General features: G+C 39.9%; 1 protein-coding gene across 4 annotated transcripts in view; it reads left to right on the forward strand.

Moving 5' to 3' along the window:
* The window catches only part of VEPH1 (ventricular zone expressed PH domain-containing 1), a 215,472-nt gene that overhangs the window by 31,812 nt on the left and 166,630 nt on the right, over positions 1 to 17,030 (forward strand). For 3 of the 4 annotated variants that reach the window (XM_012642917.1, XM_012642919.1, XM_012642918.1), the window contains exons 3-4: positions 1,084 to 1,299; positions 12,483 to 12,657. In XM_012642917.1, the coding sequence (XP_012498371.1) occupies positions 1,084 to 1,299; positions 12,483 to 12,657 (391 nt within the window). Of the gene's footprint in view, positions 1 to 1,083; positions 1,300 to 12,482; positions 12,789 to 12,975; positions 13,425 to 17,030 lie in introns of those variants that run through there. The other variant, XR_001137428.1, reaches the window with a different exon arrangement.

Here is a 17,030-nt window from a genome sequence, read left to right on the forward strand (position 1 = left end):
ATAGTGGGCTGTTCCCAAAGGAGGAATTACAAATGGCCAATAAATATGTAGAAATATTCAACCTCACTTTTAGTCAAGGAAATTTCTAAGTAAAACAGCTATGAGATACTTTTCTTCATTGATTAAATGAGCAAACGTGCAATGAGAAGATTCCAGCTGATAGGAGTTCAAATTAGTAAGACTTTTCTGGAACATAGCTTAGCTGTATGTATCATGAGCCTTTAGAATGTTTCTGTTCTTTGTCTCAGAAATTTCCACTTCTGGAAAATCTAGGCTATAAATAATTTGCAATGTGGAGAAGACTTCACGTACAAGATGTTTACTGACCATTAGTTACAGTAGTAAAAAAAAGATAGCTAGGGTTGGAGCTTGCAGTTGGACAGAAAAGCCCCATCACTTCCCATCTCTGAAAACGTGACGCTGTAAGGATCTAAACACTTGGCTGCTCTGTTATGTTTTCAGTTTTATGAATCCACCATGTGGAGTACACAGACCAGTTTTCCAAATTAAAGTGATGGGCCTGTGTTTCACATTTATATGTTTTGGAGGTTTCTATTGTCTCTCAGTAAAGATGATGAGGTATTTAAGCGGAATGGGGTGAAATTTTGTTGGGTAAAGCTAAAATGGGTTTGATAGAAAAGGGAGAGGTGAAATGATGTGTTCTATTGTGCCCAGAAAGTGAGAGAAAGCTAATGATGAAGGGAAACTGGAGGGTAATTTGAAACATTTCACAAAGTTTCCTGAAATGTCAGAGATAAAAGTAACCCCTACTGTAGTGGACTTAGAATCTGAAATAGCCTGGAGATTAAACCTACCTGCAAGTGAATAGCTATGCTCCTTTGGGCTCTCACTGCTCCCTCTGTATCAGAGAAAGGGTGACCCTGCTCCATTTCAGCATGTTTGCATACCTGCCTCTTCCACAAGATCACAATCTCCAGTGAAGAAGGCCCTTATTGTATTGGACTTTACACCCTCACTCCTTAGCACACAGCCTTGTGTACGTATCCATTTTGTAATAGACTGAGTTAGTATTTTGTCCTAATCTAGAGTATTATTTAACATGAAGGTTTTTTTTCTAAACAGGATTACCAAACCAATAACAATGACCAAGCAGTTGTTGAAATCTGTATCACAAGAATCACAACAGCCATCAGAGAGACAGAGTCCATTGAAAGACATGCAAAGGCCCTCGTGGGGCTCTGGGACTCCTGCTTGGAACACAACCTGAGACCCTCCGGGAAAGACGAAGACACTCCTCACGCAAAAATAGCATCTGATATCATGAGTTGCATTTTACAGGTATGTCAGTGCTCAACATCAGGCTATTTGATACTGGCTTGGCAGCTTAGTTGAACACGTGGTGTCTCTGAACTAAGAGTTGAAGTTTCTGTAGCATTTAGATACTGTAAAAAGATACCACAAATCATCAATAGCTAAGCTGGACAGGCTGGTAATTAACAGAGAAAGTTCTATCAAGGCTCTGCTATATGCAAGACACACTGTAGGGAATTCAAAGGAATACCACAGCAAGCCTCTAATCTATTTGGAGACATAAAAAGTTAACAATAAGGCAATATATGCCAAGATCCAAAGGAGGAGTACTGGGGAGTTTAGAAGAGGAGATTTCTTTCATCCAAAGAGGAAGCAGAGACTGAACTGAGGGCAGTGAGCTTGGGAAATGTGGGAAGAAGTGACTAAGTCATTTTTAAGTGTATTTCTCTATTTATTGTGAATTCTGCATGATGATATTTGTCTGTTCCGACCATGTTTAATTCCCTCCTCTGGTGTAAACTTGAATTGGGGATTTTGGCTCAGCCACAAACCAGTTGCGTAACATGGAAATTAGGGCCAGTCCCTTAACTTCTTAAACCACAGTTTCCTCCCTGTAAAGTGCAAATTAAATGACAGTATCTGTAACAAATTTACCAATCAATGATGTTGATAGGTATTTCTCAAAAGAATTCTGTGGTCGGTAAGTAGTTGGGAAACACTGAATTCAATTTTTCCCTTTTGAGCTGTCACAATATTTCACAACATATTGAAGTTTCCGTCAAGTCCTGCAATGAAGAAATCTGCTCACTTTTGTTTAGGCCAGCATTTTGCAATTCGATTTGACCATGGAAGCTCCTTTCCCCTCCCCGCCTCCAACACAACATTGATGAACATCCCTCAGAACCAGTGTTCCACTGAGCACCGTTCAAGAAATTCTGGTTGTGTTAAAGTGCTTGGCACTGTGTGTGACAGCTGACATTAGCTTCCTTTCTTCTTCTTTTTTTCTGTCACAGTTGTGCATGCTTAGCTGGATTTTATTACAGTTTATCTGCTTAGTCTAGGGACTGGTCAACTCAACAAAAGATTCTACATGCATCACCACAGGGTTTCTTTTTTGTCCCCAAGATTAGGGATGGGTGGGGAGGAAATGAGGATTTTAGCAAAATTGATGAAAGATGAATACTGCTTGATGAAACACCAAAGACCTAATATGTCTGTTCTTCATTGATTATTTTGAATATATTATTGATATACATCAAAAACACAGATTATTTCACTCTAAAGTGCCATTCCACAGACACTCAGAGATACTCACACATCAGCCATACTTTCTAGTTCTCCCTGAAGTTTCAGAACCACCAGTCTAAACTCTAGAGCAGTGTTATCCGATGGAAATATAATGCAAGCCACAAACACAAGCCGCATGTGCAATTGTAAATTTTCTAGCAGTTGCTTAAAAAGAAGTAAAAAGAAAGATTAAATTGATTTTGATAATACATTTTCTTTAGCCCAATATATCCAAAATGTTGTCATTTTAACATAAAATCAATATAACAATTAATGAGCTAGTTTTTTATACTAAGTTGTATATGTATATACCTGGTGTGTGTTTTAGCACATCCCACTTTGGACTAGTCACATACCAAGCGCTCAGGAGCTTTCTCTGGTCAGTGTCTCCTGTGTTAACACAGTTAGAGTCAGGGAAGATTTTCTGGGAGGAGATCGTGTTTGGAAATAGTTATGAGATGTGAACAGGAATTTCACCAAACGGGCAAGGTGGAATGAGAGGACATTCTAAGCAGAAAACAATATAATAGCTGTACAAAAGTACAGATTTGTGAAATTAGGCCAGGGTCAGAGAATTATAAGCATGATCCCTTCCAAAATGCCTAAAATTCTAACATAAAGAAATGTTTTATTCTGGGTAAGGCATTGTGTCTCCTGCTTAAAGGTGGTGGAGTTAGTATAGGGAATCAGCTTACTGATGATCAACACTCAGTGTAAATGAGTTTGTAAGATTGTTGAGAGCAGGGTCCTGAGGTCAAGGACTGATATTTTGGGAAGGGACAGAGAGAAGGGCTGAGGGAGAGGCCTCTTGGTTGAGCAGGATGGGTAAGTAACAGAAGTGGGCAGCAACCCCAGCCTGTAGGGCCAGTGTGGGCATGGGGTGTCCATGGTGTACCCTCAGGAGGAGACAGAAGCTGCTGTGATGGAAGGCAGGAGGCCCTAAAGGCAAACTCGCCTTTCAGCAAAGTTCAGCATCTTGTCTGGCTACCTCTGGGATGTGGTCCCAGAAAGTCAGCCCCAGGAACCAAAGGCAAAACTGTAGTCACAGAATTTGTATTCACCTTTTATCAAATTTGAGGGGGAACTTTTTGGCTTGTAGTAAACATTAAAAAGATGATTTTGTACTGTTTGTAATTTAGGTTCTTGTAGGAACCATGTAGAAATCCAAAAGACTCATTTTGTGCCATTTTTTCAGTGAAATAAAAACAGTAGACCAACTTTCAAAAGTTAGGTACTCAGCATTTTTAGCTTGCACAAAATGAAAAGACAAAAGAGTGACTCCCTCCTGACGCCGCCCCACCTCCCAAGGTAAGCGATCCCTGTGTTGTGTATCTGATCAGGCGCGCCCAGCCATTTATTTTTCCCACACCCTTGGCCATTTCATTAGATTTTTTTTTTTCTGGCCACTTGACTGTCTTGATAAGCAAAATGTGTTCACACACACACACACACACACACACACACACACACGCTTTTCTTTTTTTCCCCCAAATTTCCTTTTTCATCCTACCTTCAAACCTACTTCAGGCAAACATTCCTGTTCCCTTTTAATTGGTAATTATACTGAATTCCTTCTTTTCTTGATCTCTAAGCTTATGAATTTGCCGCATTAGTCTTAATATAACTTTTAAGATTCCAGAACTCACCTTCTACTTTCTCAATACAAAATCAGTACATGGGACAAACACTTATGAGTTCTGTTTTTTTGTCTTGGGCCATATACTTCTACCAACCGATATTGTGTCCTTAGACAAGTCTCTCAACTTATCATGGATAAAACAAAGAATTGAATCAGATTATCTCCTAGTCTGAAATTCTGACTGCCTCCGGAGATGCTGAGAGATAGAATAGCAAAGAACTTCAGATCTTGAAGGCTTCAAAGTCATATGGATCTTGGTCTTACCAAGATGAGAGATTGGCAAGGTATTTTCTCTCTCTTAGTCTCTGTTCTGCCATCTGCAAAATGGAGGTGACAATAACTACTGCTCTGGACTGTTATGAGGGTTAAAGGTGATATCACATATAAAGTGTTCACATAATACATTGCTACATAGCAAGAGCTCTATAACCGTAGTGATTTTTGGCTAACAAATAAATCCAGTCTTGTCAAGCAGTGGAAATAAGCATCCAGCTAGCTCCACTCAAAACATCAAACCATTGAAGTCCAGTACTTTTAATTGGTGGAGATAGATGCACATGAAGAGGATCTTTTAGTGAAAAAGCAATCTCCATTTGTGGTCTAGCTGCTATATGGAAGAAACTAATTCAAACTACAGCTTATCGAGGGTTAACAGCTTCCTCTGACCAAGTATCTATATGGAGTTGGTTGTTATCCATTTCATTGCCCTTGTAAAATTCTAAAAGGGAAGATATGCTCATAAGCCGTATTACATTCTAGGATAAATACAAATCTAGAGAGAGTTGATGAACATTAAAATGCACCTCAGGGACATTATAATTATTGACATAGCTGATGTACTAGAATGAAATTCTGGAGAATTGAAGGCCAACCGTCATGAAGGCTGAGAGCCAATGCCTGTCTTTATCCTCACTGTGCTAGTTACAGCAGTTATAGCCTTTTCCCCAAACAAATCACTTAACAGGGCTGTTGTCATGTATTTAATCAGCTCTACATTTTATCTCTTCCCCCATTCCTGCTACTGGGGGTAGGAGGGGAAAGAAATAATCCCCAAATCCATTGCTGGAAAATCAGAAAGTATCTATTTTTTCCTCTTTATAGAAGGCCCCTCTCTCCAGTCTCCTTGATTCCACACTCAGTCCTGTCAGTTCCTCTTTCCCAATCAATGCTGTGTGACGATGCAAACTGCCCCTGGCTGGCACAAAGTGCCTCGGATAGTTGAGAGCATTTCCTTCACAACTCTGAGAGGTGGGACTGGTTATGTTAACTTAGAAGTTTATTCAGTAGGCAATCACAGCTCTACCGTTTAGCCTCAATGTGATCTTGGGCAAATTAATCTTTCTGTGCCTTAATTGCCTCATCTGTAAAATGTCAGTGATAAGAGGAACTGCCTCATGTGTTGTTGTGAGAATTAAATGAATAATAGATCTTAAATAGTAGGCCAGATATTTAGGACTTACGAAGTGCTGCGTGAGTATTAACTCTGGTTGGTATTATCATCATTATCATCATCTGCAGAAGACTCTAAAACAGTACTCAACACTTTCTTAAAAGCTACTGATGTAATTATTTATTACAGCCCGTGTTTATTGCCTGTCTTTCTTCTCTCCAAATCATAAGCTCTGTTTTATTCACTGAAATGGTCCCAGTGCCTAGCATAGTGCCTGGCACATAGTAGAAACTCAGATAATATTTATTAAATGGTTGAATGAATGAATGTGCTCAGGAGATGTGACTGTCCTCTGGCTTCCATAGCAGGTACACTTCTCTCCAGAGTAGGCTTCAGTAATTAATCCTCAGACAGCAGCATGAAATGGGAGAACACCGAGATACACACCCCCAGGTTCCTGAGACCTGATCACTACTTCCTGTCAGAAAATACACTGAGAAAACTTAAGCATATGTGCCAATTAGATTTTACATGTAGCTATGCTGCAAAGAATCGACCATTTTATATGTAAATCCAAAATTAGTTTGACTGTGCTTGATGATGCTGAATGAATTAACCAAGGAACCCTATTTTAATAAATGAAGTTTGATATTTCTTGAGCTTAATCCTTTTTATAGCTCTCAGTTGAATTGAAGGCCTGAGACCCAAGGAGCATTTTAGCTGCTATCACCTCAGATAGACATCTTTTCTATTTAGCTTTGTTCCTTTCAAGTCTAAAACACTGGGAAACGTTCCCAAAATGCATTTTCAAAAGGAAAATTTCCACCGTAAGCTCAAATTGGTGCTAATCTGGTTAAGAAATATAATTCTTGGCATCCATAAGACAAGGCCCTCTTGTTTTACTTCTACAGCTAGATATAACTGTCCCCATGAGCAAGTCTTTATTTCAAGGCTATGCTTCCCTGAATTGCTCCCTGAGCACCAAACTACGTGTAAGACGATACTCATACCAACATTCTCACGTCTGCACTGAGGGGCGAGGTTGGCCATAGGCTCTGGCATTATCAGCTGCTGTTAAAGTGATTTACTTGTAAACCCATAATCATAGGGCTTTCTCTGTATGTGTGCTATTAGCATTTCTGTGATCCGAATAATTCTAGAGATAAAATAATTCCATGGGCCTGAGATCTACTGCATTAGCACCTCCTTTTGCTGCCTTTGAAAGTGGAGCTCTGCCATTGAAAGGAGGCTTGTTTGATCATTGTTAGATCTGTAGGACCCTCATCTGTCCAGTCTCAGCTTGGCCTCCCAGCCCCTTACCTACATCCTGTTGCCATCAGCAGTGCCCATGGCCTCTTGATGCACTAGAAACTGGCTAGACAGTTTACAGGTTGAGAGCCTTCGGTGGCAATTTTTGGGGGTTTATATCAATTATTTGCTCCTTGTGTAATGTTTCACTTTTCATGTCATTTGAAAGATTACCAAATGACATGTGGGAGGAAAACAGAAAAATTGAGTGTGTTAATTTTATACACTTTACTTGGAACCATACTTCAGAGGTTTAAATGGCTATCCACTGTTTTTCTCCAAAACATCTAGAATTATAAAAGAATATGACCAAATTTGTTAAGATAGACTATTCTTTCCTTATTGCTGGCAATAATGGTTTACAAACATCAGTTCATGGAAATACTGATTTCCATTGATCTGTCACTGTGCCTGTCTGTGTTCCCAGGAAGTAGAGAACACTTCCCAATGCCACCACCTTTGGTCTGGTTTCTCAGAAAGTTACAGGTACATGTGACTGAAGACATTCCTCTGATGGAAGATGTGTACCTCTCTACCTGCAAGTTGTTCTTGGTGATAGACGCAAAGTAGATAAAATAAACTTAGGCATGGAGTTCTTTGTTGAAAAGCTCTGATAAGAATTATTTGATTGTGTTCCACTCTCACAGTGGATTAAAGATGGGGCTTTGACCAGTCATGACACGGACAAAAATATGTCATCTAAAAGTTAAAATGGAAAAAACCTACATACAATGGAGAGATTGGCTTCCTATAGGAATAATCCAAGAAATTATATAGGTGAGACTGAGGGTTTGGGGAACACCTAATGCTCTAATAAGTAATTTAAATATAACTCAAGGTAGCAGAGATAGAATGTAATTGAGAAAAATGGCCACATCAATCGGCTTTCCTAAACACCATGTGTTTGAAGAGTATGTTAAAAAGAGGATACTCAAGGTGGAGTCACTATTTTGGCATGTTTACCCAGCACTACTGGGGAGGGAGGTAGAGACTGAATCTAATGAATGGAAAGTTCCAGTCACCAGAGATGGGGATTCAGTTATAGGACAAGAGTGTTATTTTAATCAGGTGTCACCATGGCCTAGATGAAATATCCCTAAGGATCTCCGTCTGCTCTGATCTGATTTTGTGCCCAGTGAACATTCTGGTTTCTAATCTTGCTCCTTGGTCTCCTGAAAATGTGAAAATGATACCTTAGGTTTGACCTAGGAAAGCCCCCCACTGTGGATGAGTACACTGTCATGCTTGGTTATACACCAGCCTTTTAGAAATTCTCTGGTGAGTTGACCTAAGTGAATCCAATTATGTGAGTCCTAACCAAGCACATGCCCAGACTTCTGAAGCTGAGGCTAACCCCTGGGGAAGGGGAACAGCCAGCCTCTCAGAGAGGTTTCATAGTTCATCACATCAGTAATGGCCCTGTCATATCAGGCCCAATTAAATTCACTGGAAGGGAGGACAATGTAGAATTATGTGACTGTGTTCCACCCTCAGAGCTGGGGCTTTGACCAGTCATGACAGGGACAAAAATATGTCATCTAAAAGTTAAAATAGAAAAAACCTACATGCAGTGGAGAGATTGGCTTCCTACAGGAATAACCCAAGAAATTACATAGGTGAGACTGAGGGGTTTCAGAGAAGTCATCAGAGAAGACTGGCTGGAGGCCATGGTCCTGGTATTTTGGTAGTATTAGGAACTCTTAGATAGGACAGAGACCTACTGGGTGAAACTGCTATATAGACACATCATTTGTCACCAAAGAATGGGGTCAGAGCTTTCAATATGGCTGCCCTAGTGGTGGGATATCAAGTTAGGTTGTAGAACACCTATTTTCTCTGCTCAGAAGTCAGATTGACTCCTGCATCTGGAAAATGGATGAAACTCCAAGGATGGATTAAAGATTTATCAGTTAGTTCTATTTTTTGTTTCTAGTAACTGGGGCTGGGAGAAAGCTTAAGCAAAAGATACTTAATTTGTTTGTTTAGAAAATTTAGGGATAGAACTGGCCTCAGGCATAGCCTAAGGCATGGGGCTCAACTGATAATACAAGAACCTGGTTTCTCTCAACTTTTCTCTCAGATAGATCCATGTTTCCCTGAGTCTCATGCAGGTTCTCTCCCATGGCTGCTCCTACAAGATGGCAGCAGCTACTCTTAATCTTCTCTTCTCAGTACTTTAAATACAGCATAAGAGAGAGACTCTCTTTCACAGAGACCTTTCATGACTCCTTAATTATAATTTAGTAACTTGCCTATCCTTGAGCCTATTGTTCGGACCAGGAAAATGTGATTTTCTGACTGGTCAGTGTGTGAGTCACTTGATCATCCTTGAGACCAAAGGTGGAAATGTCTTCTAGACATTTCCAGACAATACTCTCAGACAGTTCCCCAGAAAGGAATTAGGGTAGTCTCCAGAAGAAAGATGAATGGATGTTGGGCAGGAGTCTAGTGGCCGATGATTTGGAGGTGGGTAAAAACCCCAGCAATAACATTTTCTGTGACTTCAGGAAGGATTTATAGATTCAACATCAAGATATGAATGTTACAATGTTATCATCACTCCCAAGACTCACTAACTCTCTCAAGAACATACATTTGAGTGCCTCAGTTATCCCATAATATTTACTTTACCTGACTCCCATACTCAGTGTGAATAAATGAGTCATCTTCCTGACACTGTCACCACCATTATTATACTCTTGGCTTCATTGAATCCACTGTTGCATGTCATTGTCATTCATAACACCCAAAGACAAGGGTTGTTTATATAATACATTCAATCCTGTATTCATACTAACTTTTGAGTCCACTTAAAAGAATAGCTGAAATCTGAAATTATACATTTATACTTCTTTTTTAGAAAAAAAGGTCATATTATCTTTGGATAAATTCTCACTAAATGCAACTCTGTAATCAGAACCCAAACAAAAATTATTGATTAATGAAATTGAGCATATTTTCATGTTTGGGGATATTTTGGTGTCCTCTTTTATAAAGTATCTGTTCAAGTCCTCTGTCAATTTTTTTTTATTTTGTTGCCTGTCCTTTTCATATTGATTTGGAAGAGTTTTCTGTACATATTCTGAGTACTAGAGGACTTTTGTTGTCAAAGTGTATTACAAATATGTTCTTTCACTAGTTAAATTATCTTTTCACTTTCTTAATGATATCTCTTGATGATTAAAAGATCTTAATTTTATCTACTTTATGACTTTTTCTTTATTGTTAATACTTTTTTAGTTAGGTTTGAGGAAATCTCTGCCTACTATGAGGCCATCAAGATGTTCTCCTGTGTTTTCTTTTCTACCGTTGTTGTTTTGTTTTTCACCTTTAGAGTTTCAATCTGTCTGGGATTGACTTTTGTTATGGAAGGTATAGATGTCAAGATATATTTTTCTCCCATATGAATTATCCAGTATGAACCAATTGTCACATTTCTAAGATGTCATATTTCTCAGGGACCATATGTACCACTGACAGTTTTTGCTTTAAGCTACAGAGGAAAGTTAAAGAATGAACATGGCCCTGGCTTTGCATTGTTTTAATCAGGGTACAGGCTTAGCTGCTGTAACAAAGATCTAAATATAACAGTGGATTAAGCAACACAGAACTTTATTTGTCTCTCATCAATCAATTTAAAAGCATCAGTCCAGGGCTAATTTGATGCCTCCACTATGGTATCACAAACCAAGTCTCCTTCTGTTTTTTCTATATTACTCAACACAAGCTTTCTAACTCATGGTCTGCTTCAGTCTTTGATACTACATACTCATTCCAACCAGAATTAAAGTGAAAAAAGGAATAAGAAGCCAAGTTACTTTGTGGTAATAGTAACTTAGAAGTTGAACACATTTCTGCCACTTCTATCCCATTGGTCAGAATTTTGCACGTGGCCACATCTAATTGCAAAGAAGGCTGGTAAATGCATCCTTTAGCTGTGTGGTCATATCCCAACTGAAATTCAGGAATATATTACTGAAAGAAAAGGAGATAAATTGTTATTAGTGGACAGTTGGTAGTTTCTGTCATAATACTCTTATCTACCATTGTAGGTTGTAGATGTTCTCAATCTCATGCAGACAAACATAGATATTGATTACCCTAAGGTAGATCTCTATTTGGATGGTAATCATTACTTGACCCTATTTACAAGGTCAGTGATCCCTCAGCAGCCTAGAAAGTCTCCCTGTGTCAGGCAGTTGATGTCATGTTTGCTTTGGGTTCCTTTTATCAAGTCTTTTATCAAAGACTGTTTGATTGGAAAAGATGATGATAATCACTTTTACAGGTGACACATAGAGAGTTGGATGACGTCTCCATGATCATCCTGCAAGACGGTGGCACAGCTGAGATTAGAATCCAGAGTCTTGCTTTTCCATCAGATGCCCTTCCCACCGCATTATGTTCCCAGTTACAACTATCCCAATAGATTTGCGTTTTCTTTATTAGTTAATCAATTTGGCAGATATTGAGTACCTATCATAAACCCAAAATTGTAGGAGGTACTAGAGGGCATATTCCATGGGTGGAAAGATAAGCACTTTTCACAGAGAAAAACAACCACTTTTCATTTATAATATAATAATATGAAGTGAGCTCCCCAAACACACTGTGCACTGTGCAACTTTTCCTGTATGGTCAGTCTAAGAGGTGGGGTTGGTGGTCAGAGATAGTAAATATGTACCATTCATTTTTAAGAAAACAACTTGTATTTTCCAAATATTATTCCCTAATTAGGTAACTGAATGCTGATAGCACTATTTTTTTGTGTACGGATATATAAAACATGTTCAGTCTCAAAGCAAATCAACAAGGGAATTATTTTAGGATCCAGCATTCCTTTAGTTTTTAGTCTTACATTAATTTATTTTTTTCTTCCAAATCTCATTAGCTGAAACTTTAGTTTTTAAGATATAATCAAAAAGCAACTTGTTCAACATTCCTTTGGTTCTTTTTTCAAGTATAAATCTGAAGTTATACTTCTCATCATTGATTCCCAATTTCCCTAAAGATCAATTCCAAACTCTTTAGTCTGGCATGTCAGACCTTTTATGATCATGTCCTGTTGTACCTCTCCCACTGCTCCCCTCCTCTCCCTCCCCCAACAGTTTCTTGCCACATACCACCCTCCAGCCACGCTGAGCCGCTTACAACTCCCCAATGCACGAGGCACTCCCTGGCCTCTGTGCCTTTGCACATGCTCTTCGTTCTTTCCGTCTGCTCTTTATCCAGCCATCACCCAGCCATCTCTCATTCATCCATTAGGTCCCAGCTAAGAGATCACCTCCTCCAGGAGGTCTTTCTTCACACCTCCAAAGACTGGATTGGGTGCTCTTTCTTTGCTCCCTTAGCACCCTGCACTTTGCCTGTCACAGCCCTCATCAGGCTAGGCTGTTAACTCCCTGTTTGTCTTAGGTCTCCCAAACAAGACCAAGAGTTCCCAGAGTTCCTCAATACAACGTAAGCAGGGCAGGGCCTGTGTTTTCACAGCTGCACTCTGGGGACTTAGCTCAACAAACATTTTTTGAATGAATGAATACCTGAATGAATGAGTCACTTATTTGGTGCTTTCTTATATTTCCTCAGAATTATAACCGGCCCCCTGTGATGGCATTAGCCATCCCCATTGCAGTGAAATTCCTCCACAGAGGCACCAAGGAACTGTGCAGGAATATGTCCAACTACCTGTCCCTAGCTGCAATTTCCAAGGCGGATCTCCTGGCTGATCACACGGAAGTTATAGTAAAGAGCATTCTCCAAGGTATGGTGAAAAGGCTGAGCTTGAGAACATGTTTTAGGGTCATTTAAAAGTATTTTCAGGAAGCATTTATGATTGGTAGAAAGTGAGACCTAGAGTATTAGAGGCAAGTTAAATTTTCTGCTTGGGGCCAGGCGCGATGGCTCACGCCTGTAATCCTAGCACTCTGGGAGGCCGAGGTGGGCGGATTGTTTGAGCCCAGGAGTTTGAGGTTGCTGTGAGCTAGGCTGACGCCACGGCACTCACTCTAGCCAGGGCAACAGAGTGAGACTCTGTCTCCAAAAAAAAAAAAAAAAAAAAAAATTTCTGGTTTGTCACTAGTTGACTTGCGAACATGCAAAAGGTCACTTGGGCTGGCTGAGTCTGTGTCTCCCTCCAGGGCAGATGAATTACTTAGACTCATTAGATGAGTTATAAGCTTCCTTCCAACTCTACATTTCTCAATTTGGAGAACTGTGTTGTACATGTTTCTGGTCACCTTGCCCAACTACCAGCTGTGGAGAGCTTATCTCTATGTGCTGAATGGAACATGTGCTACAGCTGTCAGTGGTAGATGGAAAACCTCTTCTTCATTTGGTTTCCAAAGGCAAGAAATGTCTTTTGTTAGAGAAAATGCACCAGAAAGTATATAATGACTTCTTAAATGTGGACATGATTTCAGACTGATTTACAAATGTGTTCAATACTGACATACAAAATCAAATCAGGACACCTCTGTTAATTGTTCCAATATTTGAATGAAAGAGAAGGTCAAATTAGTCCATGCAAAATATTCTCCTTGTCTTCGCTTTTTTCCCTTTGGTTTCAGATCTATCAGAGACCATGTATTTTGGATTTAGGGTCAGAGAACAATATATAGTATTATTTTATATGCATCCAAATGTCCCCAGTCCTCATTAATAAACATGCATCATGTCCCTGTGAGTATCTCAGCCCCCAGTTTACTGGCACAACCCCTCACATGCTCAGGTTGAGAATCAACCCCCTGTAAAGTGCTGTCAGTCCAAGTATTTCTTAAGGGCCCTCTGTGTGCTCTCTTCCCGAGGTATCCAGAGCAGTCCTCAAGCCCATGCTGCCCATGTGCTTCTACACATGCTTCCAGGCACGGCACGCTGGGGTGCTGTCCTCCTTCACCACCCTGAGCCTGGCAGAGCCTGGGGCCACTGCTGTGGAGGTCCCAGGAATGGACTCCACTCCTGGGGACTCCATGCTGCCCTGCCAGTGATGGCAGCGCACCCCCGTGCTGAGGCAGCTGAAGCTTGCAGAGCCACCAGTCCTCAGCTCACTAGTTGCATGTGGCAGCCTGTGGCAGGATGGGAAAGAACACCAGTCTTTGTTTTTGGTGTTACCCCTTGGTAGAGAGGCCCCAGAGCAGTGCAAAACTGTGTTACCACATTTGCAGTAAAATAGTTGATTCTGTTTTCCCTAAAATTCTCTTTCCTTCCCTGGGACTGAGTTATTCACCCAGGAGTCTGGTTACCAACAAACTGGTACTACAGTCCTCAAAATGTCTACTGCCTGCCAAGGGCTAAGATTTTGTTCCTAACTTTAGGTTTATGGTACCAGGGATTCCTAAGGAGAGTTTTCAGCAACACCCCCAGACTTCTGAGCAGCCACTTCAATGGTCTGCTGGATGCCCAGATAGGTCTGAACTCCAGCATGATGGTGGAAGTTTACCACTCAACCTGTGCCACCCTCTAAAGATTTGTCATTAACAATACTAGTCAGTATTTTCATCTCTAATTTCCTTTGGCTACAGGATTAAATTACTAATTTCACTCTATACATGATATTAAATTTGCTAAAAGTCTAGAAAAGCAATTGTGCTTTTTTTCACCAACTTAGCTACATTTTTGGAACAGATTTTATAGGAATTACAAACACTTATACACACCACACATTTAAAAACCATAATAGTCAGACTTGCAAGTAACAGATTTGTGAAAAATTGCATTAGCTCTTTACAGCTGCCAAGAACTTAGCTCATCTATTTGGCTTTTTTAAAATGCTTTTGCAATTACAAAGAAATCTTTGAAATACAAAATACACTTTCTAAATTCACTGCAAGCATTTGAAATAAGCAAATGATTTGGTTGATTTGATCTGGCAGTATGAAAATTACCATAAAATGAATGGTAACTTGACCTATAAAAGGTTGGGGCTACATATTTCAGGATTTAGATTTTTAAGACTGATGTGACTGTAAAACTCTACTATCACTCACATGAGCCCATGACACATTGAGTTGCAAAGCAGAAGGAATCTAGTCACTATCTCTGAGCAGTAACTTTTCTGATTTGCAAATATGTCTTATGTCCTTGCCAAACAGCCTTGGGAGTCATTGTTCGGATTTCTTTCTTCATTACCTATAGTTTTTCTCCCCTTTAGACCTTCTTTGACTTATACTGTACCAATCTTCATTTTCCCATATTTCTACTTCTACAAAAAACATTGAATGGTCAACCATTCAGTGATGATAGTTATTATTATAACAACATTAACTGCAATGGATAAAATTTATTGCACACATTCTTTATGCCAGATACTATATTAAGTCATTTATATCCATTATATTGTTTAATACCCACAAGAACCTCATAACAGAAGGCCTGTTATTACTCATTTTACCAGTTAGTAGTATTTTAAGTAACAGAACCCCCAGTATGAATGGCTTGATGAAGGAAAAGGAGGAAGAGGAGGATCAAAAATGACACGCTGTTGGCACACAGGACTGAAAGTCCATGAGTAGATCAGACTTCCCATATGGCTTGATTCAGGGCTCAGCGGTGGTCCCAAAAGTTACTGCTCAGCTCTGCTTCCTGTGGCTTGGTTTCTCTTTCGTGCTTCATGGTGTGAGGCCTCCGCAGATTCCAGTCACATCATCATGAATATCAATTAAGCAAAAGAAAGTCCATATCCATTCTCACGTTCTCTGTTTGACCTGACAGAGGCCACATGAACATTTCTGAACCAACCCATCATCATTGCCAGGGGACACTGTACTTGAGTCGGCCAGCTTGGGTCATGAGCCATCTTCAAAGCAGGAGATGAGGGTCAGCTGCAGCAGAATCACAAGGACAGGGAGTAGAGAAGGGGTAGATTCCCAAAAGGAATCCAGGGCTGCTGCCCACAGTGGAGTGAATGAATACCGGGGACTGAGAAACCAGAAATGTCCACCATATCATTTTATAAGTGAGTAAGTTAAAGCTCAGAGAAGTTAAAAGCAAGATTCAAACCCTGGCCATTTTACTCTAAAAATTACTTTTACAATTAAATCTCAGCTCCACCAAATGCTAGCTGTATTTTTATCTTTCTGAGACTCTGTTTCCTCATATGTCAATAGAGATGTTGAGACAACTGTATGAGATAATGCGCCAGGGTACAGTTAGTTTTCGATAAATATTAGCTAAGATGGTGATGATGATAATCATGATTGCCGCTTAAACTGAAATCCCTTTAGGGCTAGGGAACTCACTATTTCCTGTGGCAACCCACTATCTCTGGACAAATCTGAGTTAGGTATTTTTTCCTTTTGTTGAATTAAAACTTTTCTTCCTGTGGCCTCCCACTTTTGACTAAGCCTCTCTCCTTAGGTCATGAACCCTTCTTTCTCTTTCACATGACAAGCTTTCAAAAATTGGGCCACAACTTTCATATCTTACCACTCCTCCCTTTGTACTCCCCTCTTCTCTTCCCCAGGCATTACATCTGCAATTTCCCTCTCAGTTCACTCACTGAGCAGAGGATGACTTCATCCTGCATGCATTTGCAGGATGTACCTTGCCCCCTCCTTCACTTGGCTGCCCTCCCCTGAATGGGCTCTGGATTTCCTGTGGGCAATACACACTCTAGAGTCCATGGTTGGGCGTAATATTCCAGGTTCGATCCTGCCTGTGAGGACTAAAATGGATTTATCCTCCCTGTTGGGAAACTATATTTGCCTCAATGTAATCTAAAATCAAATTCACTTTTTTTTATCAATCACAGAATCACATCTTTAACTTCTATTCAAAATCTCTACAGTTTTCTTTTTTATAAAATTGTTTTAGCATATTCGGCAGTTTCTGCCATGTTCTACATTTAGATGGTTTTTTGAGTCTTATGTAAATACTTACTTTTAATCCTTTACACTTTTTCTTATGAGATGCAGCCCATTGCTTTGGCAGGCCAAAATCTTATTGGATAATATTTCTTCCATCTCAATGTATCTGTAGTTCTTCCAAGGTTTTTGTCACCTGTAAATTTTAAGAGCAGAGCCACTGTGTTCTTCGTTTTAAAACGCTGATGAAAAATGTTGACCAGATGGGGTCAGGTGAGCCTTGTGGTGTACCAGTGGTATTTCCCCTTAGACTTGGTTGCTACTATTTCATTGATTT

This window comes from Propithecus coquereli, unplaced genomic scaffold (assembly GCF_000956105.1).
Source record: "Propithecus coquereli isolate 6110/MARCELLA unplaced genomic scaffold, Pcoq_1.0 Scaffold19, whole genome shotgun sequence".
Classification (NCBI taxonomy): domain Eukaryota; kingdom Metazoa; phylum Chordata; class Mammalia; order Primates; family Indriidae; genus Propithecus; species Propithecus coquereli.